Raw genomic sequence first — 25,301 nt, 5'->3', positions numbered from 1 at the left:
TGCTGCATCTGTTGACACTTTTAAACAGCATGAATGAGATGTACAGTTAAACACTGAAAGCGTTTCTGAAGAGCTATTCGCATTCATCTGACCTTTTCACTAGAGAAGAGCGCCTGGTTTACTTTTGCTGAAATCATATCTTATACATTGAGTTTGCCAATATTCTCAGTCTTGAGCTGTGTGTGGCTGTGACTGTTTTTCTGTTTCCTTTGCGAGAAGTTGATGTTGCCTCAGGTCTTTCCTTGATAAATGTTTCCTGTGAGAGTGCCGTAATGGCGCTTTGGGTAAGATAAAATGTTCTATTGCATAGCATGTAGAAGATATTGTGTTGTGCATTAGGAAAAGGGACTCATAAATAATGCAGCCGTTTATCCATTTCTTTCTTTTATATTAATGACGTGGCGTAAAGTGAGTTTATGGGCTGGTGTATTTCACTGGCCTGGTTATTGGCTTCAGCTTGACTGTAACTTCGAGAGGATGCTGACTCTAACAGTTTTTTTCTCATTTCAGTAAAAGAATGCTTAAAACTAGATGCATTTACCTGAAAAGCAAGATTGCCAAAAGCTTAGTTGTCACCTCAGACCCCCTATTCATATTATGCCAGAGACTACAATAAAAAGCCAAACATAAAATATCTCACTTGTTTAGGTACTTAAAGGCATAGTTCAACCAAAAATGAACATGTACTCACCCTTTGCTTGTTTCAAACCTTTGAAATTTTCTTTTTTCTGTTGAACACTAAAAAAGATTTTGAAGAATGCTGACAACTTGTAACCACTGACTTCCATAGTATTTGTTTTTTTACTATGAAAAATAGAGGTTTTTAGCAATCTTCAAAACATCTTATTTTGTGTTTAACAGAAGAAAAAATATATAAAGGTTTGAAACAACTTGGGTGGGGTAGGGGACTATGCCTATAAACACCTATATATATATAGGTTGGTTGGTTGGCTGGTTGGATGGCTGGCTGGCTGGCTGGTTTGTTGCTAGTTTTTTTGGTTGCTAGATTGGTTGGTTGGTTGCTAGGTTATTTGGTTGATTGCAACAGTAGGTTGGTTGGTTGGTTGGTTGATTGGTTGGTTGGTTGGTTGGTTAGGTGGGCAGTGCATATTTGTTTATAAAAATTATTTTGCATTTTAAGACTTCTTTTTTATTTAATAATGATTTTTTTTGTCCTACAACAGTAGCCTAAAACACAAAGACTTAGGGTTTAATGCATTTCTATTATCTGACAATGTATTATGCTATATATATCAATGCTATAGATTTTTTTGAGAAATAAAAAAATCAGATAAGCCACAAAGGTGTTTGTTATATTTTACAATAAAATTCTGAAGAAAAAAAGAAAAAAAAGTTTTCCATCATTCAGTTAATGCAACAGTATTAAGGATAATGAAAAAAAAAAAGTTTTACTACAAGAAAACATTGTGATGTTCATTATAAAGAATATTTATTATAAAAAGTAAACACATTTATTTAAAGATGTGTGAGAAATGTGTGGCTTTCATGACATTGATTTTATTAAGTAACTAGCTTTGGAATAAATATCAAAGTACAGCTGAGATATTAATAAAAAAAAAAAAAACATTAATTGTGTTGCAAACAGTATGATAGATAATTTTACAAGGGTACAAAATGCTCATTAATGTAAATTGCCGTTTTTAAATACATGCATTATTGCATGTATTTTATCCATGCTTGGTTAGCAGCAGGGACTGCTAGACATTCTTAGATTGTTAGTCAGGGTTCAAAATGCATATTCTAAGTGTTAACATATCCACACAGCTAGATTTTTACCTCACTTGGATTTTTAGGTTACACAGATTTTGCTAAGCCTGTAAAAACACAACATGCTTTCTGTCATCTTATTATAGGTCTATAAATGAATGCTATGTGTTCTCACATTTTCATGAATGGCAAATAGTTTACTTTTTTAAGGGCTACATTTTACTCATACATTGAGCAGTATAGAACAGATACTTTTACTCTTATTGCACTACATTATTTGGCAAGTAATGATACTATTACTGGAGTATGGTTATTCAGTTCTCTTTTCATCACTTGTTAAAATGAGTTTTAGTACATATTGAATCCATAGACATTGACAAACAAAATGACAGTTTCACACTATAGGGAGTATATGTGTGCAGGCATGTTGTCTTTCATTCTTTTACAAACGTAATACAACATTTCAGTCATGTTAGTGGCTTTATGTGAGCAGGGATCATTTTGACACCTTTGTCGTATAAATTTCCCCTCAGAAAATGATGTTTTTGCATTGTAACCCCACCATTGAGTTCACAGTGGGAGAGCATTTGTGAGAGCTTGAAAGGCAAAGTGTGTGTTAAGGAGAAAGAGGTGTCAAATACCGCTGTGTTTACAAATGATTTGGTAATCTAAGCTGCTTTGCAGTCTGGAGAGAACAAATCACACTCCGGTTTATAGTGATCTGTTGACATACTCACACACATGCTCCCTCACAGATGTACTGAAACATAAATCACAGATGGTACGCTGTATGGCATGCATGTGTTTGATGAAGGGGGTAAATTTATGTGTTTGTGTCACACACATATCATATCCCTCAAGCCCTGCCGGATGTGCTGGAAGCAGTGAGAGCAGAGCATTATGTCCTGTATAAAGTGTCATCATGTTTAATACACTAATATTGGCACCTTCTGTAAATGTGAGCAAAGATGACTGTAAAAAAATATCTTTATTGTTTGTTCTTTTGATTCTTCACTCATAATAATAAACACAAATATTACAAAATATATTACTATATCATCTAGGCATAAAAACAGTTTTCCTCCCTCAGGCCACCTTGAATAGCTATAGCACATCAGTTGCTACTTGTTTAGGTTATGGTTATAAACAATACAGTACTAACACTTTTTTTTGTAATATAAAAAGATACACAAAATATACTGAGCCATTAATAGTTTAAAAAGTAAAAAAAATAATAATAATAAAAAAATTATATATATAATATAATTTGAAGGAGAACATTGACATTTTGAAAATGAAACTGAACCGAAACTAAAATAAAAAATAAATGTGTTTAACTTAATTTACGTCCTGTGGCAAAATTATTTTTATCATAATTTTAGTGATCTGCTTGAAGGAGGTCAATTTATTTTTATGCTTTTGATCAAGTAGCATTAAACTTAAGATTTCTTTAGACCATGCACCGGACCATTTCTGCGAGTTTCGTTGGTATTGTCTTTAAATAAATAATTATTTAGGCCTATTTAGTTATTAATTTATTATTTACGTACAATACTTGAAACATAAAATTAAATAGTAAAATATAATCATCAACGGAACAGGAAATGAAAAAGCTTATTTATTGACTGTCTTAGTCCTATGTTTTTAAAATAAGAAACACTGTATACTCCAAGGGCATTGCTAGACATAAAGCTCTGCTGGGGCACAGCTCCCGCTAAAAAAAAAAAAAAAAAAAAAAAGTTGTTTATATTTATTTATTTACTCCTACTTATTTATATGAATGTTTGTACATTCATTTTAGTTGTCTTATATTTCTTTAAATTTACTTTTTAATGTTAATCCTCATTTCACTTCACAAGTTTACAATGATAATACAGTTTGTTAACAAGTTTTTTTTAATGGTTAATGAAGGAATTATAATGCTTTGTTTCATTATTTTACCTTCATTTACAAGTAACAGGGTATTTACAGCTACTGTATATTTATATCAGTTCGCATTTTGTCTCTTTGTGCCCCCTGGCAGCAAAGTCGCTAACTGCCTTTATACCTAAAAACACATTCTTACTCCTTTAGTGCGGCGACAGTGTCACTCGTGGCGGTAATGCTCCTTTTAAAGTTTCACCCACTGTAAATACCTTTTGTGTCCTCTTGTATTGATAGGTTTGTATGGACCATGAGTAGCAGTAAACCACAAAATAAGTTCCTTGCCGAATAAAGCTCTCACTGATGTTTCCGATAAAACTAATCAAAAAAAAAAAAAAAGCCTTTGTTAAATATATGCGTGGCACAGTAATTGGCAGCCCTAAGAACCCTAATATTTGAGCAAAATATAATATAAAAGTATACCACTTTTTATCTTTATCTTTTTACATACATCGTTAACAATCACCATTATTATAACAATGCAAATATGAAGATGCTCAAACGCCAAACTCACTTATTCTTTATAATGAATAAAAAATAAATAAAAAAAACAGCTTTTGCAGCAACAGGTTGTTAAGCTTTACAAAATGAAAAAGGACTTAAAAAAATACCAGGAACACTGAACAATCACCATTTCCACCATCAGGACAGTAGAGAAGTGTTCACTCAGCTGGAAGTGTTATGAATCAGTCTGGAGAAGTATAGAGTCTATCTTGTCCCAATGCACCACGAGAATGAAAAAATCTCCTAAAATCACTGCTGGAGAACTGCATAAATTAGCTGAGAGTCATTGGATCAGAAAGTCCCAAAAACTACAACCTGCCATCTCCTACTTCAGCACTACTAAGTTTGAAAGGCTTTCAAGAAAAAGCAAAACCTCTGCTCTCTCTCAAAATTAAATTCAGGGGTCTTTTCTTTTGGTAAATATTTTGAGTAAAATATTAAACAATGAAAAAGTTATTATTTTTTCCCACAGCCTTCTTTGCACATATTTGCCAAGGGTGCCAATATTAGCAGAAGGCGATATATGCAAAGTGTGTTCCGACAACTCCACTTTATTTAACACAGCATAGTTTGAGCTATTTAAACACCCTCATAAGAAATCATCCAACATGGAGATGTTTGTTTAACTTCCCTCTCTCTGCTAGATCTGCTAGTTCTTTATTAAAGGTCCCATGAAGTGCTTTGAAATATGCATTTTTTATTCTATGTTTGATGTAATCTCAACCGAAACACACAAACAGGGTGGGACATAGTGTAGCTCCTCTTTTTAATAATCAGGCAATAGCGTCTTGTTTTTATTTCTGTTCTGCAAGTGAGAGCGATTGAGCTCTAGTGCATCAAATGAAAAGCAAATAAGAAGCATCCTAATGGTGGCGGAGCATGTCAGATACTACTGAGCATTTGATTGGCTATGATTTGATGAGAAACTGTAGTTTGAGGTAACGTAAAAAATTGTTGCTTCATATATGCGTAAGCGACAACCCTGCAGGCACAGTACGTCAACACAACGTCATATCCATCTGTTAGGTGGAATGGACGTATGAAATACTATTACCAGGTCCAAGCCGCTACACATTTGAATTGAGAACATAATTGTTTTTGATCCCTTTTTAGTCATATCACACCTTAAAGTAATTATTATATAAAATCATGGTGTACACAACACTCTCTGAACTGGCTACATCACAAAAACACAACATTTTTAACAATTTCTAAATTGTATATATATATATATAAATATATATATATAATTTTTTTCTCTCTCTTTTTTTTATATTAGGCATGGACATATATATTGTGATTATGATTTTCAAAAGTATTACATCGCTTTGTAAATATTTATTATTACCATTCCTATACAGTTTTATATAGCGCTTGGAAACGGAAGCCAATTCGCATGACGTCAAACTTAACAAGTGAATTGACGTTGTACCCCCTACATCCTGGGGACATTAGATTTTGTTTGGAAATGAAAATCAAATTGACGTCAGAATGCAACGTCAGGCTGATGTTAATCTCTAATGTCCAACCAAAAATCAACTTAAAATTAACTAAATATCAACGTGTAATCATGTTACACCTTAATGTTGTGTGGACATTATACCACTATGACTTCTATTAGACATTGGATTTTTGTCACTTTCCAACACAGCTTAACATCAACCAAATATCATTGTCATTTGACATTATTATTGGACGTCAAATAACGTTTTCCATAGAATTTTGGTCACCAAAAGTCATGAACTCATTCATTCATTCATTTTCTTGTTCGGCTTAGTCCCTTTATTAATCTGGGGTCGCCACAGCGGAATGAACCGCCAACTTATCCAGCAAGTTTTTACGCAGCGGATGCCCTTCCAGCCTCAACCCATCTTTGGGAAACATCCACACACACATTCACACACACACTCATACACTACAGACAATTTAGCCTACCCAATTCACCTGTACCGCATGTCTTTGGACTCTAGGGGAAACCGGAGCACCCGGAGGAAACCCACGCGAAGGCAGGGAGAACATGCAAACTCCACACAGAAACGCCAACTGAGCAGCACTACCTACCGCGCCACTGCCTCACCAGTCATGAACTACATCTATCCTAATGTTAATGTCCTATGATGTTGTATGCCTGCTGGGAAACTACAAGCTTTACATCTTTATATCAGTTTTATATCTTTTAAATGCTAATTTTGTCACTGTTTTGGAGCATACTAGCGTATAGATATATTAAAAACTAACAATAATAATACTATTGTTACTAATTATTTTAATTGTATTATTAATATACATTTCTCCTGAAATGCGTGCATCAGGAAGATGGGAAAACAGGTTATGTAGAGATGTGACATGACAAATTTCATATATAGTGAAATGTGCGATGCTTCTATTCAAGCTTCAAGCAAAATCAGGCTCCCTAATCATATTTCCCCCTCATTCTACAAAATTTGCTGTCTTCTCTCTCTTCTGCTGATCTCCACATACTCTGTGATACCACACCGCTTTCTCTATCAGCGGTATATTTAATAGATAGAATCGCTTTAATCCACATCTTTGACTAATTTATAGATTTTAAAGGGGAGAGTGGGTGGGTGCATTATCGATTCTATCATTATGTATCAGTACTTATTTTGTGCATGATTGTTAAAAAAATCTTGTGAAGGTTAAAAAAATATGAAAAAGGACCAATATGATAAACTAAATACAAATTATTATTTATTAGTAATGGATATAATAATAATAATAATAATAATAATAATGAAAAGTTGTAATTATTCTAGGATGGAGTGTCAATTACTACAGAAGTTATAAATAATGTATTATTTATAAGCTGGAAATTTATTTATAAGCAGTGTTTACAGTTTTTGAGAATTTAACTAACATCACATCTCTTGTAAGTAATACATCCTCATATCCCAGCTACAAACATGCTTCACCCAATCAAAATTAATGGTGCAACAATAAAAGCAGAGTGCATTGTTTCCATAAAGAAACACTAACAAAAAAGACAGTCAGTCTGTTGTCTTCTGTACTGTGTTCTTTCTACTGATTTCTTGCATTTATCCTCCACCCACTCCTTTGTTCCTCCCCTTAAGCTCCGTAGCATCATTGCCTTTGGGTGATTGCCCTCCATAATGACATTCTGCTCCACAGAGCACAAAAGTGAGAGAGAAACAGATGATTCATGCCTCTGTTCTCTCTTGTCCCCTGCTTTGATGTGTCCTGTTTGCTGGTCTCCAAAGCCTGTAGCCGGCCGAGCCCCGCTGAGTCCCTCGGCCTGTCTTTAGAGCCGCTGCATGCTGGGAAAGTGAGCAGAGCCTGCAAATGAAATGTCCAGAATCCAGCTCATAGGGATAGACCTTCTCAAGAAATAACAGGCTCTCAAACAGAAGCCCGCACACACTGTACAGTGCCCTCTACTTAGATTGGAACCCTTAATAAGCATAACATAATATAATTTTGCTTAAAATAATAATAATAATAATGATACAAAATTGTGAACAAGCTTGAGTTTTTGGAATATATCAGTAATTTATTTCTGAATTTATTTATTTATTGTTGTTGATGCTGTTGAGAAAGCCTTTCTTTCAGTTATTGTTCTGACCCCAAGATCCCATAACGTCTGTGAGTCTCCAATTGTGATTTTTGTTTCATCCTTCTAACAGTGTACTGGGAAAAGATATCATGTACAGGCAGTCAGTTATCATCGCTAAATAATGGGTCTTGTTTCACCCAAAAGGGTTTTGCGTTGTGAAATTTGACCATCTGGTTTTTTGTGTTCACCAAAGTAAATGTCATTATTCTTTCTACAGCTGTTTGCCAGATATATCAGTGTGTGCATGAAATATTGATTGAAGATGTATATCTTTTGATATTTTAGAAGAAAGTGATATTGAAGAGGGTGGTGAAAGCTTTAAACAGGTACATTACCGTGGAAAAGTATGTATTTTGTCCACACAAGCTGATTGCATTTCTGTAGATATTTTAGTAGTATTATAATAAAAGTTTTGAAGAAATGTTAAAATTTGAAAGGTTGCAAAGTATTGGTCAAAAGTGACAGTAGCAACATCTTTAATGATGATCTTAAACCCTTAAACTACCCCACCAAGAAAAAAAAAACAATGTTTGGATTGCTTTTCTTAACTCCTAATGTCACTAGTTAAGACAATCAATGCGTTTTTTTCAACACATAATTTCTAAAATATCAGCTTCTACCAAATGGTTGATATGTTTAAATATGGTAAAAGTAACAGGCTTAGGAGATATACTATGAAAAATTTGATAATATGAAGTGTAAGACTTATAAAACATGTTTGATTGCTAAATCACAATTTTTAAAGTATGCCAAAAAATATTTCATATTCTCTTTTAAAATGTGTTCTTGTTTTCTTGCCTTTCTTTCTTTTTTTACAATAAAACCAAAATCAAGTGTAGTAGTGCTACAGGATGTTTAATTAATTAAATAATTAATTAAATAATTGATGATTATTTTTTTTATTTTTGTAAACCAACAATGCTGTGAGTGTAAAGTCATTTTTTAAATCATTTTAACAGTCATTATTTAAGACAGAAAAACATGGTTTGGTAGAGGGGCAGTCAAAGACACAAAGATTTTAAATAGTGCTGTTTTTGATGTGTTTTATAAATATTCCTAGTGTTACACAAATGCAGCTCAGTAATAAATTTGTAAAATAAAAAAAATAAAAAAGTTAAAAGATAATAAAAATCTAATTAAAGGTGCTGTATGTATTTTTTTAATCATCTAAAGAATAAAAATACTATAACATGTGCTGAAGTCAGATATTATGCTTTGTTTTGGTCATTAAACCCGACCACTAAAACTAAAAATTTTGTTTATTCAGTAATGAAGGCTCTCAAAGTATGCGTCCGTGACCAAAATGTGACCTTTTTTTTCAGATAAACAAGCAGTCTCCAAAATGAGAAACAGAGTCAGAGTTCCACATGAGGTGGTTAGTAATTAGCAAATAACATGAACATTACAAGCGCAAACATTAAGTGAGCAGGTTACATTGTAACCCTGTGTCCTAACAATATGCTACTATGTTATGAGATTTGCAGTGATGAGCAATTTAGTTTGCACCAGACTCAACATGACAGAAAATTAAATACAGCCGTTCAGAAGGACAGAATAGTGCACTTGCTGCACTCCAACAAAAATGGTAAGGTTTATATTCCAATCAATACATGTTAAACCTCTTTAACTGCCAACCCTTTGAATGGCAGTTCACATACACTTGGTTACAGGTTTTCATTATTTCGTGCTTGAGGGGTGTATACAAATAGAGAATTTAGATTTATGGTTTGACATCATTAACAAAGATGTTGCTGTAATTCTACAATTTAAATTGAATGTATACTATACCTGCACATACTTTTGTCTGTTTGTATAACTTTTAATCTATTTTTACTTTATTTTTTATTCCTTAATTATCTGTGTTTTTGTCCTGTCACTGTCATTTTGTTACACTTTGGACATTTCTGTCACGAAAACAAATTTCTTGCTTGTGTAAAAATTCTTAAATAATAACAGAAAAAAAACATTTAACATATAAATAATAGTTTTATTCTTTTAACCAGTTTAATACCATTTAGTATAGATAAATAAATACATTAATATGCTATTAATAGTAAAAATAATTATAGCAATGACAACAACAACAGCAATAATAATATTAGTAGTAATAATATTAATAATGATAATAATAATAACAATAATAATACAATAACAACTACAATAATAATATCAGTTATAATAATAATAATAATAATAATAATAATAATAATAATAATAATAATAATAAAATAACAACTACAATAATAATAGTAATAATAAACAAATTACGTGATTTAAAATTCAATTGTGTGACATAATTTATTATTATGTGACAAATTATGCAACTAAATGCCTTTAGACCACTCTGACATTAAAGCAGGCAGTGCAGTTTAGAAAGCTGTGGGGGCATTCTCTTTTTATCTGTCTCACTCTCTTTCTTAAGAAACATAAAGGTTGACATAGGCCCCCCGTCACTCATACCGAAATAACTCACCTTTACCATATCCACGCTCAGATACAATCAGCTGCTGGTAAGAAGCAATAAATATTACATCAGCTTCCCCTCCGGTGTGGTGGAGATCCTCTGTGTCTCCGATAGCGTCACCATAACTGTGTTGTATCTGTACATGATCATGTCTGGGTTTGTGAGGTACAGTAAATCAAGCTGTACTTACGATCATATCTGTGCTCATGCTAGAAGGTCAAGGACAGAGCAACTGCAGTGTGAATCAAGACAGCTTATCAGCCATCATGACAAAAATTGCTTCTTCTTTCTGTTCTCCACATGTGTGTGCGTGTGTGTCATAGGTGTCCAGAATCTGCCCGTCCAGACACCATTCAGCCCTGTTTACTGCCCTGTGAGAAAGATTGCATTGTGACTCCTTTCAGCGAATGGACAGCCTGCCCGACCACATGCCTGCCAGGTATTGATACAATCTTTTCACACAACCTTTAGCTGTGACATTTCACTGGAGCCTCTCCTACAGGAATAGTTCACCTGAAAATAAAAAAAGGGTTTATTTTGGTATGTTCCCATGTGCTTCTAAAACTGTATGATTTTATTTTTGTTTGGAACACAGGCTGTAGGATATTTTGAGTCATCTCTGAGCAAATGACAATATTTCATAGCTTACTGTGTGAAAAATGTGTTAATGAATAGATATTATAATACCTAACAAAAATCTTGTCATCTATCCAAGTTTTAGCAAAAACAAATAATAACTTGACTTATGGTTGATCATTTGGTATAAGAAGTAATTAATATGACAAAGGTCTCTAGATTATGCTTATTTTAGCAAAATAAAATATGATCATACCTTGAACTTTAATTATTTAATTAGGACAGTAAGGTGACTTTGATTAGACAAAAGTCTTGTCACTTAACAGAAAGAATGTAAAAAATAGAATCTAATATCATGGTGCATTGAAAAAATAATTAATATTGTGTATGACTCCTATGAGGTTGGAGGACTGCATCCATACATCTCTGAATGACTTAAATAAATTATTAATAAAGTCATCTGAAACAGCAAAGAAAGCGTTCTTGCAGGACTCCCAGAGTTCATCAAGATTTTATAGATTCACCTTTAACGCTTCCTCCTTCATCTTACCCCAAATTGCTCAATAATGTTCATGCCTGAAGACTGGGCTGGCCAATCCTGGAGCACCTTGACCTTTTTTGCTTTCAGGAACTTTGGTGTGGACGCTGAAGCATGAGAAGGAGCACGATCCTGCTGAAAAATGTGTCCTCTTCTGTGGTTTTTAATGTAATGGGCAGCACAAATGTCTTGATACCTCAGACTGTTGATGTTGCCATCCACTCTGCAGATTTTTTGCACGTCACCATGCTGACGCCAAACTTTGATTTTTTTCTTCAACAAACTTGACTGATTTCTGTGAGAACATTGGGTCCATGCAGGTTCCAATAATTCTTCTGCAGTATTTGTGATGGTTGGGTTGCAGTTCAACAGAGGATTCATCAGAAAAATGATCAACTAGAAGTCAAATTATTATTTGTTGCTCTTACAACTGGGATCGATGACAAGACTTTTGTCAGGTAGTGAAGTGTGATTGAATATGTTAACAGAAAATGATTATGATTCCCTTTTTGAGTGTCTGATTAATTGTTTGTGTCACAGTATGGGATGTCATTTCAGTACATGATAATTAACAAAGTAAATGTTTTGTTTACATTTTTGTATCTTGAAACCATAAAGTGTCTGGGTGGGTCATGAACATGTCAATAAAATATTCAAACCATTCATTATATTATAGTTACAGAAATATATAACTTTACAGCATGATCAATCTATCAGAATCAGGTAGAGAATTTACAGAACAAAAAATGGGATTTTATGTTTTACTTTTTTACATATGGATTTCTAATTCACTAAAATGTTTGTGATGATCATGTTAATTACAGTATAGAAACTAGTTGATGAGCTACCAGTACTACTAATGTTTTTTTTTTTTTTTTCTTTCTTATTTCAGGATTTAATTTGTAGGGTGAAATCATTTACTCACCTTTTTGCGCAATTATAATAATTATTTTTTAAAGTAAAAAAGCTGTACAGTAGTTATATTGTGAAACACCTCACACTTGACTTTTTCAAGTGTTTTAAATTGCCAGTTTTAAAAATTATATATATTTTTTATATATGTAGCAACAGATGGTACAGATTTCATATGTAGTACATCTTGAAGCGCATTTTATGTATATGGAGCATACGCAGAGAATGCAGATCAACCTGCTGATCTGATGTTGTACGTATTTGAACAGTACTCTTAACAAATTAGACATATACTGTGGCAATTTACCAACTAAAGCTTTAAAAATTAAAATAAAGGTATGTTGTTTTCTCCTTAACTGTAATGAATTCCATTCTGTCATTTTATATAAATCACAGTGATGCGTCCGTGCACTTGAACCAGTAACAAACCTTAAGGCATTATGATAAACAATGGCATTTTGTCAAGGTGTGTGCATATCAAATTTATCTCTGTAATCCAAAATTGATGGAAGTGTTTCTTAACTAAACGTTTGTGAGCTGCAAAGAAGAGACTTAACAAAAATATAATCCTAATGTTGGTTTATATATTAAATATGGTTTATTTGAAAAGTCAACTTATATTTATAAATTGCAACTTTTTCAATCTGCATACCATTTAAAGTTTTTTTTTTTTGTCTTTTTAAAATTGTGTATTAATAATCTGGATCATGTTAAAAAAATATATATATATACATATATATATATATATATATATATATATATATATATATATATATATATATATATATATATATATATATATATATATATATATATATTTTTTTTTTTATTTATTATTTTTTTTTTTGCATTCAATACTAATTTTAAGCAACCAAGAGACATTAAGAATGAATTAAAGCAATTTGTAAAGAGTCTATTGCCACTTTTATAGATGAAGCCATAGTGTAAATAATTGCATAAAAGTGTACAGTTGCTGACTTAACAGCTTTACCATTTATATGAGTAGAGAATAACATTTTGACAACTATAATTAACTATTAATAGCAACTATAGTTTTGACAGCTTCTATTAAAAAATAATAGACCACCTCTCTAGAATTAGTTTACATGTTTCTCCTCTATATATACGTATAAAGGATATATTTACCCCTATATAGACATAAGGAATTCTTCTTCTTTAAGGCTGGTTTTATTTGGTAGATAAACTTCAAATTTAAAATTACAGCTCCTTATATTTTGACTCACACCAACTCTGTCAAATCCAATATTTTCTTCATTCTCCTAGGCGGAAAAGGCCTACTATTTACGGAGTTTGTTATTAGAATTCAGAATTCATTATCTCCTAGAGAAAAAAGTGTTGATAATAAAAACAGGATTTACACTTTCAAAAAGTGCGTTCAGCAACACTCTAGGAAGGGATGTCACACACCTCTGCTGTAAACCACACACACACACGTAAATCATTCCCAATGCGACCAGCAAAACGCTTTCATTACACTTTAATGAGACAATTAATTAACATCAACTTCCACCAAAGAAACTTGCAGCAAACATTTCATTTATTAGCATCAAACTCAAACAGAAGAAATGTTTTAAATAACTGATATCCCCTCTGTAAATACCCTGTTGGGTCTTCTGTTAATGAGATCGCCCTCTTAATTGTGCCATTATCAGTCTTTTAGTAATTAGCAATGCGTAATGAGCCTTACAGCGTCTGTTAAATGAAGTCGTTACATGCGTTCAGGGTCCATACAGGGAACAGGAAGTGAACTCCACCAGAGGATCATATCATTACCTCTTATCTAAAGAGCTCTTTGAATGGGTCCTGCTGTGGCAATCGCTGTCAGAATACTAATAAAGTGAAAGATAGCTGAAAGTAATGTTTTCTTCTTTGTGTGTGTGTTTGTGTGTGTGTGTGTGTGTGTGTGTAATGCGAAGTGAACAGCAGCGTGGCCTCACAGTCACGATACAGGATCATCATCCAGCGGGCGGCCAATGGAGGTCAAGAGTGTCCCGATACTTTATTTGAAGAGAGGGAATGTGAAGCTCTTCTGCTTTGTCCCACTTACAGGTGAAGAAACTGCAGTTGCACTTTAGCTATTTATCAGCAATGTCGGTGGTCGAACTGTTTTGTGGGGTTGATGGTATCAAAATATTTGACAAATGCAGCACAGAATAGGTTGAGAATGGCATGCGATGTAATGCATAAATAGATGATGTGCTGCTTATGATAGCATACATTAGTCGCACATTGTTGCTGTAATTTGCTGGAGAGTAAACAGAGTTACTGCTCCAGCTCATGCATAAATGTGAATGCGATTTGCAGTCTTGATAACTTCTGAGATTGTTATTCTGCAACATTTATTCTCAAATAGGACTATGCTGATTTGCAAACACACTCATACATTCGCTGTGACAGAAAGCATCTTGTTTCTGGGAACTCTCAAATAAATAAATGTTGTAAACAAACATTTTAGAAGCTACATGAGCTGCTATTTTAACATGCAGATGAAACTTAGGTGATGATTCTGAATTCTCGATCCTGTCTTGATCAGAATATGAGGTCTCTTGAATAATAATGAGGCATCAGTGACATGAATTGGCATTCAAAAGTTTGAGGTATAGATATATATACTTTTTTAAATAATGAATTTGTATTATTCAGCGGTGGAGTTTTAATAGATTGAATCATTTCTTAAAAGTGTTCTGTTGTAAATTAATTTTCAGAATTTTTGGAAAATTAATTATTGTTCAGAATTATTGCCAAATTTGGAAAAACAATTCATTATGCTTAAGCAGAGTAGAATATTTGAATATGAACATTTACATTTAATTATGTTTATATTAATATTTTTTATTAGAATTAGTGATGATTGGGGTAGCAGTAGTAGTAAAACTGTAGTAGTAGTGTAAAACTAATCAGTAATTATATGTGTGGCTTGGAGGATGAAAAGGGCTAAACATAGTTATGACAACTCAATGGTTGCGTCCGAAACCGCCTACTATTCAGTAGGTACTGCATTTGAATTTAAACATACTTCTACACAGTTCTATACAGTATAAATGTGAACAGTATGAATGGAACTTGGACGTACTACCACCGCCATTTTGTCATAATCACATGACCTACCCTCGTGAGTTGCGTTGCTTCACTTGCATTCATTAATTTTATAGTGGGGCATCATGGGATAGCACAACGTGCATAGGATGCACACTTCAGAATCTCGCCGGATGGAGTAGGTCATCCAAGAACTTCTCGCGTACTGATTTTAGTGTGCTATATTCTGTAGTATGGAAGTAAGCAGATTTTAGACGCAGCCAATATCTTTTTTAATTCCCCTGACACGTTAGCTGCTATGCATTGAAAGAGACAATGGATGTGGCAAAAAGTGGTTCACTCTATTTTAGGGATGTAACGGTATCAGAATTTCACGGTACGGTAATACCTCGGTATGAATGTCACGGTACGGTATTTATTGAATCATTTACAGGAAAAAACAAAACTTATGAAAATACTCCAAAAAAGTGCCAAAAGTGTCAATGACATACAAATTAGTCATCTATCTGTAAGCTTTGAAACAGGAACTTCAATTTTAATAACAAAAAATTATTAAACCATGTAAAAAAAAATAAAGTTTCAATTTAGTATTGTTGAAAACTCATCACATTCAACATTTAATCACACTCAGCCCATCTACACAGATGAGAGCTCTGCTAGTCGGACTTCTCATCAAGCATCTCCCGCTGGATCTAATCTCACTATATTTATTAAACGGGATATTTCATTTATCTTGTTGTCTTTATCTAACGACATATTCCCTGACTTTGGGCATTGGAATCTATTACTTGTTCTCAGGTAATGTGTTTTGGCTGAGCGCAAAGATAAGTTAATGATTAATGTAAGCACGTACATTCTGTATATTGACTGATCGCTTGCCTTTATTTCCTATAATGTATAAACTTATTGTATGTTATACTTTTAAAATGGCCATTATCGATTCTTAAAACTGATACTCAGCAAAAGAGAGGCTGTGTTTCGTATTTTCACTGAAATTGAAAGGAGGCAGTTGTTATCGGCTCCGTTTTGTTATAAATATCCACACAGTGAAGATCTTATGCAGCACGACGCCTCAACATGTCTGCTGTCTAAGTTGCTAATATTAAAATGAAAATAGGCAGTTCCTTAAATCATGTTTACATTTTATTGTTGAGAAAGTGAAACAACGAAGCCAGGGTGATGTGAATGAAGTTATAAAGTACACTGTTCCCTTTGAAGATTTACCCGTGTCCTCGGTATAGTCTGCTTTTCCATATCAAACTGAGAAGAAGAGACTGCAGCCTTGATCAAACTTGCGAAGTCTGAACTTACACGCAGAGAATGCATGACTTAACTGTGCGTGTTAGGCTACTTAATATTCAGGAAAAGCCCCAATCAGGGGGGCAAACGTCAGCAGCCCCGCCTCCGTTTTAGATGTCTCCGTTTTCCATCATCCACAATGAGACGGAGCTGCAGCGTTTCAAGAATGAAAACAGCCTCTCCAGCGTTTTCGAAACGCTCCGTTTTCGGCGCTCGAGAACTCCGGCGTAGTGTGGACGGTTGGCGTAACCGTAGCAAAACTTATGCGTTTTCAAACTAAAACGCATTAGTGTTAACGGGGCCTTAGAGTTTTCCAGCTCTTTTCATCCCCGCTTCTAGCAGCACACTCCATTTCCGCATTACTGGATCTGTAGCGACAACAGACCGCAAGGGCTGATGGTCAAGCATGGGCTGATGGCAATTGTAGTTTTCGCTATCTCCCGTTCGCTTCATTCGCCTGAGCAAATTTTCTCAGAAGACCTATAGTTTTACCGAGTCATGCGACTTCGGTAATATCGAAAAAAATTAATATTGCGGTATGACGGTATTTACAATACCGTTACATCCCTACTCTATTTACAATAAAAGTAAGAAAGAAAGAAAAAGAATATTTAATCACTTTAAAGTATATTTACAATTGTGTACAATAAATGCAAAATAAGCACTTAAATCTATCGAAACAAAACTGATTGAGGAAAGGAAAATAAGTGATGCCAAACCAAAGAAAATAAAAACTGAAACACTCGCTAACTAAATCCTCCCTATCTCTGAATAACTAAAGAGAAAGCTGAAAAAAGAAAACATCTTCGCCGCCCCCACGCCCCTCACTAAACTGCACTCGCTGGAGAAAACATACAAAGGGTAGCACCTGCTTCTGACCTAATGGATTAACAGAGAATCAGTTACGTGTATGTAAACTTTAAGTCACGTGACATACTTTACTTTCACTTCCCTTTTAGTAGATTTAAGCAGATTTAGTTTGGACGTAGATGCATATCCCAAAATAATGAAGTGAACCATAGAACAAAGAACAGAACTTTTATTTTTAAATATTTTCCACATCATGTTAAACAGAGCAAGGGAACTTTCACAGTATGTCTGATAATATTTTTTTTCTTTTGGAGAAAGTCTTATTTGTTTTATTTTGACTAGAATAAAAGCAGTTTTAAATATTTTAAAACCATTTTAGGGACAAAATTTGCCCCTTTAAAATTTGTTTTCTAAATTCTAAAGAATAAAACATTGCTATACAATAACTTGCCTAATTACCCTAACATGCCCAGTTAACCTAATTAACCTAGTTAAGCATTCAAATGTCACTTTAAGCTGTATAGAAGTGTCTTGAAAAATATCATCATGGCAAAGATAAAATGAATCAGTTATTAGAAATGAGTTATTAAACTATTATGTTTAGAAATGTGTTAAAAAAAATTATCTCCTTTAAACAGAAACTGGGGACAATAATAAACAATAATAAACTTTTTTTCAGAAAAAAGACTGCTATTTTTTTTCTACTGCATTATTTACTATACAATGAGTAAATAATGTTATAATGTTTTTTTTTTTTTTTTTTTTTTTTTTTTTTTTTATATGAACAGCTTGTTTAATTGTAAACCAAGGAAAGTTTGCACAATGAACTACTAGTGGATGTATTACCTCGTATTAACTACTGGCCAGTCAGATTTGTAGGATTAAGCATTGCCGGCTGTCATTTAAATTCCTTGTAATTAAAACTATTGACAAGAAACTGTTTAGTATTCTGAAACAAAGTCATTCATTTAATGCAGCACTTCATTACCACTGGTTTAGAGGATTTATTTAACGCTCACCATTTTTCCTCATTTAAAAAGCTAGACCTGGGTCACATAGAGTAAAAAAAAAAAACACTGAATAGAAAGGCTTTTAATTCTCTGTATGATAAGAGACTGTGACTGCCTCACCCTGGTTAACATTGACTCAATCATTGTGCCCAGAGCCTAAAATGATCATTTTTTCAAGCCTGCTAGTTGGTGAGGACTTGTAAAAAAAAATATTAAATGAGAAAAATAATTTGCAGCATTTCATCAGAAACAGATCAAATTTGAATTGATTGAAACACAGAACAGAATTGTTGACATCTTTGCTGGTTTATTAAAAAAGAAAAACATTGAAATATCGCATGGTCCTTAGTATTCAGACCCTTTGCTTTCACACTTAATATATTTAATTCAGGTGCTGTCCATTTCTTCTGATCAACCTTGAGATGGTTCTTCACCTTTATTTGAGTCCAGCTGTGTTTGATTGTACTGGTTGGACTTAATTTGGAAAGCCACATTCCCGTCTATATAAGACCTCACAAAACATGTCAGAGCAAATGAGAATCATGAGGTCAAAGGAACTGCATGAACTGAGCTCAGAGACACAAATGTGGCCAGGCACAGATCTGGCCAAGGGTACAAAAAAATTCTGCTGTTGCTAAGAGCAGAGTGGCCTTTATGTTTCTTAAATGGAAGATGTTTGGGACAATCAGAACCTTTCCTAGATCTGGCCATCTGGCCAAACTGTGCTTTTGGGGGAAACAAGCCTTGGTAAGAGAGGTAAAGATGAACCCAATGATCACTGTGGCTGATCTCAAGAAATGCAGTCGGGGGACAGGAGAAAGTTGTAGAAAGTCAACCATCACAGCAGCCTCCACCAGTCAGAGCTTTATAGCAGAGTGGCCTGACACTTGAAAGCCCGCATTGAGTTTGCTTTAAAACACTTGAAGGACTCCAAGATGGTAAGACATGAAATTCTCTGGTCTGATGAGACCAAGATAGTACTGTTTGGTCTTGATGCTAAGCAGTATGTCTGGAGAAAACCAGGCACTGCTCATCACCTGTCCAATACAGTCCCAACAGTGAAGCATGGTGTTGGCAGCATCATCCTTTTGGGGTGTTTTTCAGCTCCATAGACCGGACAACTGGTTGCAATCAAGGGAAAGAAGAATGCGGTCAAGCACATGAAATCCTGGATGAAAACCTACTCCAAAGTGCTCAGGACCTCAGACTGGGCCTAAGGTTTCCCTTTCAACAAGACAATAACGAAGGAGTGGCTTCACAACAACTCAGTGACTGTTCTTGAATGGCCCAACCAGAGTTCTGACTTAAATCCAATTGAGAATCTCTGGAGAGACCTGTAAATGGCTGTTAAACAATGTTTACCATCCAACCTGACAGAACTGAAGAGGGTCTGTAAGGAGGAAGGCATCTTTCCCAAAAAAGACTCATGACTGCGTTAGATCAAAAGAGTGCTTCTACTAAACATTGAGCAATACTTAGAACCATGTGATAGTTCAGTTTTTTTTTTTTTTTTCAATAAATCTGCAAAAAATGTCAACAACTCTGTGCTTTTCTGTCAATTATGGGTTGCTGTGTGTACATTAATGAGGAACAAAAATGAAACTTATTGATTTTAGCAAATGTTTGCAATATAACAAAGAGTGAAAATTGTGAGAGGGTCTGAATGCTAAGTACCAACTGTATATACCAAAAGTGAAATTCAATGGAATTTTAATTTATATTAATAATAAATATATAAATAATATATAATATTCATTCATTTTCTTGTCGGCTTAGTCCCTTTGTTAATCTGGGGTCGCCACAGCGAAATGAACCGCCAACTTATCCAGCAAGTTTTTATGCAGCGGATGCCCTTCCAGCCGCAACACATCTCTGGGAAACATCCACACACACATTCACACACACACTCATACACTACGGACAATTTAGCCTACCCAATTCACCTGTACCACATGTCTTCAGACTGTGGGGGAAACCGGAGCACCCTGAGGAAACCCACGCGAAGGCAGGGAGAACATGCAAACTCCACACAGAAACGCCAACTGAGCCGAGGTTCGAACCAGCGCCCCAGCGACCTTCTTTCTGTGAGGCGACAGCACTACCTACTACGCCACTGCCTCGCCCACATATAATAATATGTTATATAAAATTTATAAAACAAAATAAGAATAACTCGTTAATTAAGAATAAATCATACTTCTGTTGATGTTTTATGAAACAATAGTACAATTACAAAACCATATGTTTTCAGTTATTTAATAATTAAAACGTTACCAGCCTCTTGGTGTATCGCTGTTTCATTTACTTATCAGTGTAATTTTTTACTTGACTTTTTCTGCTTGCTGGGTGTAAATTTTAAGCCCTGATTACACAAATAAGATTGCTATTGTATATTTGTATTACTGATTTTATTTTTTACAGTATTTGTCTTGGACTATATAAATGTATTACATGTACATGGCAACAATTCAGGTGACTTCTTTTTTACAAATATCAAATCATCACTTCAAATCTTGGTCTCTTTTCCAGATGGAAGACACACAGATGGCATCCGTGTACTCTGGTCCCAGATTCAGTCCAGCAGGGAATGACCGGAGCGAGTGAATCGTGTGGTAAAGGATTAGAGATGAGAGGTAAGACAGGTTTGCTTCATCTTACGCTACACAGGCAGCCGCCGTTGCGGTTCTGTGAGCTGTGTGTCGCCCTGTACATATATGAGTGTGTTCATCGCTCTGAGCTCCACTTTGTTCATCGGCACCACTGTACAGTGTGTTAAGTGTTAACGCAGGAAGCCGCAACTCCCAGTGTGACTATGACAGAAAGGAAGTGAAAGCTGTCAAAAATCACAGACAGCAAAAGAGGAGAAGAATGCCTTCGGGGCAAAGATGACAAGCTGTAAAACAATGTGTGAACTCATATAGTTTTGTTATTTGCAGAATGGTTATTAGTGGGATAAAAGTAATACTATATGGACAACACAGTGATTACACTCATATATATATATATATATATATATATATATATATATATATATATATATATATATATATATATATATATATATATATGACATGGATTCATATTTATATCTATATATCTATCTATCTATATATATATATATATATATATATATATATATATATATATATATATATATATATATATATATATATATATATATATATATATATATACATGGATTCATATTTTATACAGTGTTTCCATTAATATATTTATTTTGATCATTTAATTGCAATATTTACATTGTACAATTAACATTACATTAGCTTACTACTAACCTGTGGAAAGGCCAAAATCATCAAAATCAGTCAACACCTTTTTTCATGGGTCGAAGCTTGTGACTGTGTTTAGCCTGCATTGGCATCGGCATGTAAAGATTTTCCTGTTTACATGTTGTTTACATGAGCTGCTTTTTAAATGTTCTTTTCCTGAGTTCTTAAAATGTTGAAGCACAATTTTTCATTCAGTAACATTTATTTCATGCACCCTTGACAAACTGAGGTATTTGATGGGAGCAGTAAGTAAGGACCGGTGGAAAAGTGTTGTTTTGACAGAATTTGATACTTAATTTAACAGAATTTTGATACGCACACCAAATGGAAAGAAAAAACCTCAGCATTTTGTGATGCGGGTGTCTGTGGTCCTTTAAGGTAATCAAAAATCACTGTTTACATGGTAGACTCTTAATCAGAGTATTGTTTTAATCATATTAAAATTGGATTATTGGTGTCCATTTAAACATACTCAGTGAAGTGCCAGATGATGTAGCAAGCCCTCAAATGTGTCATTACATACACGCATCTGCTTTACATTGGTCTGTCAGAGTCCTTGCTTGCAAAATATAGCCGTACTTTAGAATGCTTAGTTTAAGAAAATTTGATGAATACAATCATGCGTTTTAATAAAGGGAGTCACTCACCGGATACTCCACTGTACACCCGCTTTATCTAAGCAACTAAAACAAAAGCCTAACATTGCTGACGGTGTCTTTAACCCTAAAGTTGTTTAGAATTAAATGTTTAAAAATAATGTGACACAAAGCGTACACAATGCATACTTATATGTCCTTTGGTGCTCCTTTTGATGCTTCTTATGACCACCAGTTGCACCGACATTAGGCAACAAAATTCATATGCTGATTCAGTCTGTTGCAAACTGCTTACATTGGTACTGGTGCCAAAATGGCATTGGGTTTCATGTACCCAACCCTACTGAATATGAAAACTCAACTTGCAATCCTATCAAAATAATTGTACAAATGAATGGATTTTTCTGATATCTTTAATAATATTCAGCCATTTCGTATTTGGCCAGAAAACCTTGAACTGTTGAGATCAAATTAAAATATGTCATTGTATCCAGAAGTTATTACTTTAAGACACAATATAGGATGACATTTTGCTGACCTTCCACACTTTATCAGAATATCAAATTGGTACAATAGAAGAAAGCTGACATTTTTGTCCCGAGTCAAAGGTCAGAATTTTTCCAGATAGCGAGTGCATTCATTAAAATTAATGAGGCCATTCATTAGAAATAATAAGTCTGTGTAAATGTTATCCTGCAATGGAAGATCCCAATAGCAACTAGTAAGTAGCAGCTATAGTACGAGTGGCCTGGCAGCAAGGTTGCGATACGGATTATACCAAGATGGAGCACTTGCTTATTTGCAGATTCAATTTCATGGCTTATTTAAAGCAGCACTTGACATACTGTTGACCTCCTCTTGGATCTCACTGCATGAGGGCATGAATTAAAATAAACAATAAATCTCTGCTAATTTACGAATGCTCACCGATTCGTTCCTGCTTTTATTCCACACCAACTAACAGCGAGCAACCGCCAGTGCAACAGCAATAAGCTCTTGTTTTACCTTAGACTAGTGATTAAAAATTACGCAGGTTGTTTATGTACCCGGATGATTTATTGTTGTATTTTAGGCAAGCGTCTCCGGCTGGTGTAATTTGATTATGCTCGGTGTACTCAGGTGGAGTGGTGGCTGGAGACAGACGCACAGACGCTCTCCGCCACACAGATGCAAATGAGCCAGCGGCAGAAATCCTGCTGCGTTTCTCAACACTTGCTCTATCAGCATCCTCCAAAATAAATAACAGGCCTGGAAGGCAGCGCAGTAAATTACACTAAATGAACCAGAAAGACAGACACCTCTGCAGAATTAACATAAACCTCATGTATTGTGTGCTTCCCTGGAGAGATTAAAGCCACAGAGTGACTAGAAATCATTCATTTTCTGTATGAGTTTATGATTAAATGACTGACGTTTGGTGATCATGTACTGCAAGTGTTGCTCTTTTTACTCGGAACTGAGATCATTGATTGTAGTATTTGTCCAGGCATCATAGGCATACATTATGGTTTACAAAATATTAAAATAGAAAGTGAGAGTTTTTTTTATAAAATTACAAATTATGTTATTAAATTATTAATGTCTTCATCCAGTGGAGTAATTTTTTATACATCTAACAAATGTCCACTGAAGGCAAGTAATAAACTTTAGTAAATGTAAAAAAAGTGATCAAACAAACTAAAAATAAACTTTGCATGACTAGACTAGGTTTGAACTAAACATCACAGGTTTATTGTGAAAATGTTCCCCCGTATACATTTCTGGAGAGCGTGAATTATGTAGCCAGAGATACGTATGCCTGCATTTCATCTTTAAAATGAACAATACGGGGTGGTATGATGCCGCCGACAGCTTCTGTTTCTTTTCGTGCTACCAGCTGACCGCTTATCTCCGTGTGAAAGGCTTTTCCACTGTTACTTTCCCAGTAGCTCGCCATGTCCGTCAATATGCTTAACTGAGTTGACTGCAACAACAGGGTTCAAGTAAAAAAAAAAAAAAACAGTTCCAGAAAGCAGGTAAAACAAAAACAAAACACTGAGATCAGTTATATGAGTTTGTATATGTTTTAATGAGACATTTGTAAAATTAAATGAAATAGTATTTGTTTTACTCTCACATGCTGTTAAAAAGCTTGCAGATATAATTTCAGAATGAGTTTAACAAACCATTTAATTTAGTTTTAACAGGTAACAAGTTGCAAATATATTATTAATATTAAAAGCCAAACTAGCTAATTATTGCTTTCCTTACTTGTATAGCTGCACTGTATATTGACTGTAATGTAAGGTTGTTGCTATTTTTATGTACAGGAATAGATATTTTTGTTACAAACTTTGTTACAATAGCTAAAATTTCAATTTCTCAAAGTGATTAAACAATGTTATTAAACATTTACAAATAAGCAACAGGCAAAACATAATAATTGATTAATATGTGGTTTATAAATATGTGTATTAAAAGTCTGAATACACACCACAAAAAATGCTAATGTTAATTCATATAATTCCAATTACCAGCTCTGATGGAAAATAAATGACAAAAGTCCAGTGTAGACATTAAGGAACACTCACACTGACAGTAATTAACTCTTAGAGGTCACAGAGTAAACATAAAGTTGATTTTTAAAGGCATCCTTGTAAAAAACTCTTTCCATAGTCTACAAATCTGTAGAATTACAAATCTTCAACCACAAATCTTTACTGCCAGGACATGTTTACAAGTTTTCCATTGCATGACTTTCATCCACATGAATCCATATAAATAACTGATTGTGCTGTATTCTGCATGCCACATGAGTATTTTGAGCAGCACAAACAAAGTCTTGTAGTCTGATGTTTTAGTTGTCTAGTAAGTGCATTTATCTCATGTGAATAGTGTAACTATACAAATACACGCTTTGGTAGTTTACACAAAGATTGCAGTATCTAGTTTTTTTAAAATTTGTACTTTGAAAATGTATGTTTTTGGACCCACAAAACAACTTTGTTGTGCAAATGAAC

General features: G+C 34.1%; 1 protein-coding gene across 3 annotated transcripts in view; it reads left to right on the top strand.

The window, feature by feature from the left end:
• thsd7ba (thrombospondin, type I, domain containing 7Ba) overlaps positions 1-25,301 on the top strand; it is a 435,675-nt gene that overhangs the window by 298,699 nt on the left and 111,675 nt on the right. For all 3 annotated transcript variants that reach the window (XR_015499198.1, XM_087267488.1, XM_087267487.1), the window contains 3 exons: positions 10,535-10,650; positions 14,175-14,307; positions 20,943-21,046. Coding sequence is in view for 2 of the 3 variants with exons in the window: in XM_087267488.1 (XP_087123614.1) it covers positions 10,535-10,650; positions 14,175-14,307; positions 20,943-21,046 (353 nt within the window). In the remaining variant the exon portion in view is untranslated. The remainder of the gene's footprint in view (positions 1-10,534; positions 10,651-14,174; positions 14,308-20,942; positions 21,047-25,301) is intronic.

This window comes from Danio rerio, chromosome 9, assembly GCF_052040795.2.
Source record: "Danio rerio strain M-AB ecotype USA chromosome 9, GRCz13ab, whole genome shotgun sequence".
Lineage (NCBI taxonomy): Eukaryota > Metazoa > Chordata > Actinopteri > Cypriniformes > Danionidae > Danio > Danio rerio.
This window is presented reverse-complemented; position numbering and strand designations above follow the sequence as displayed.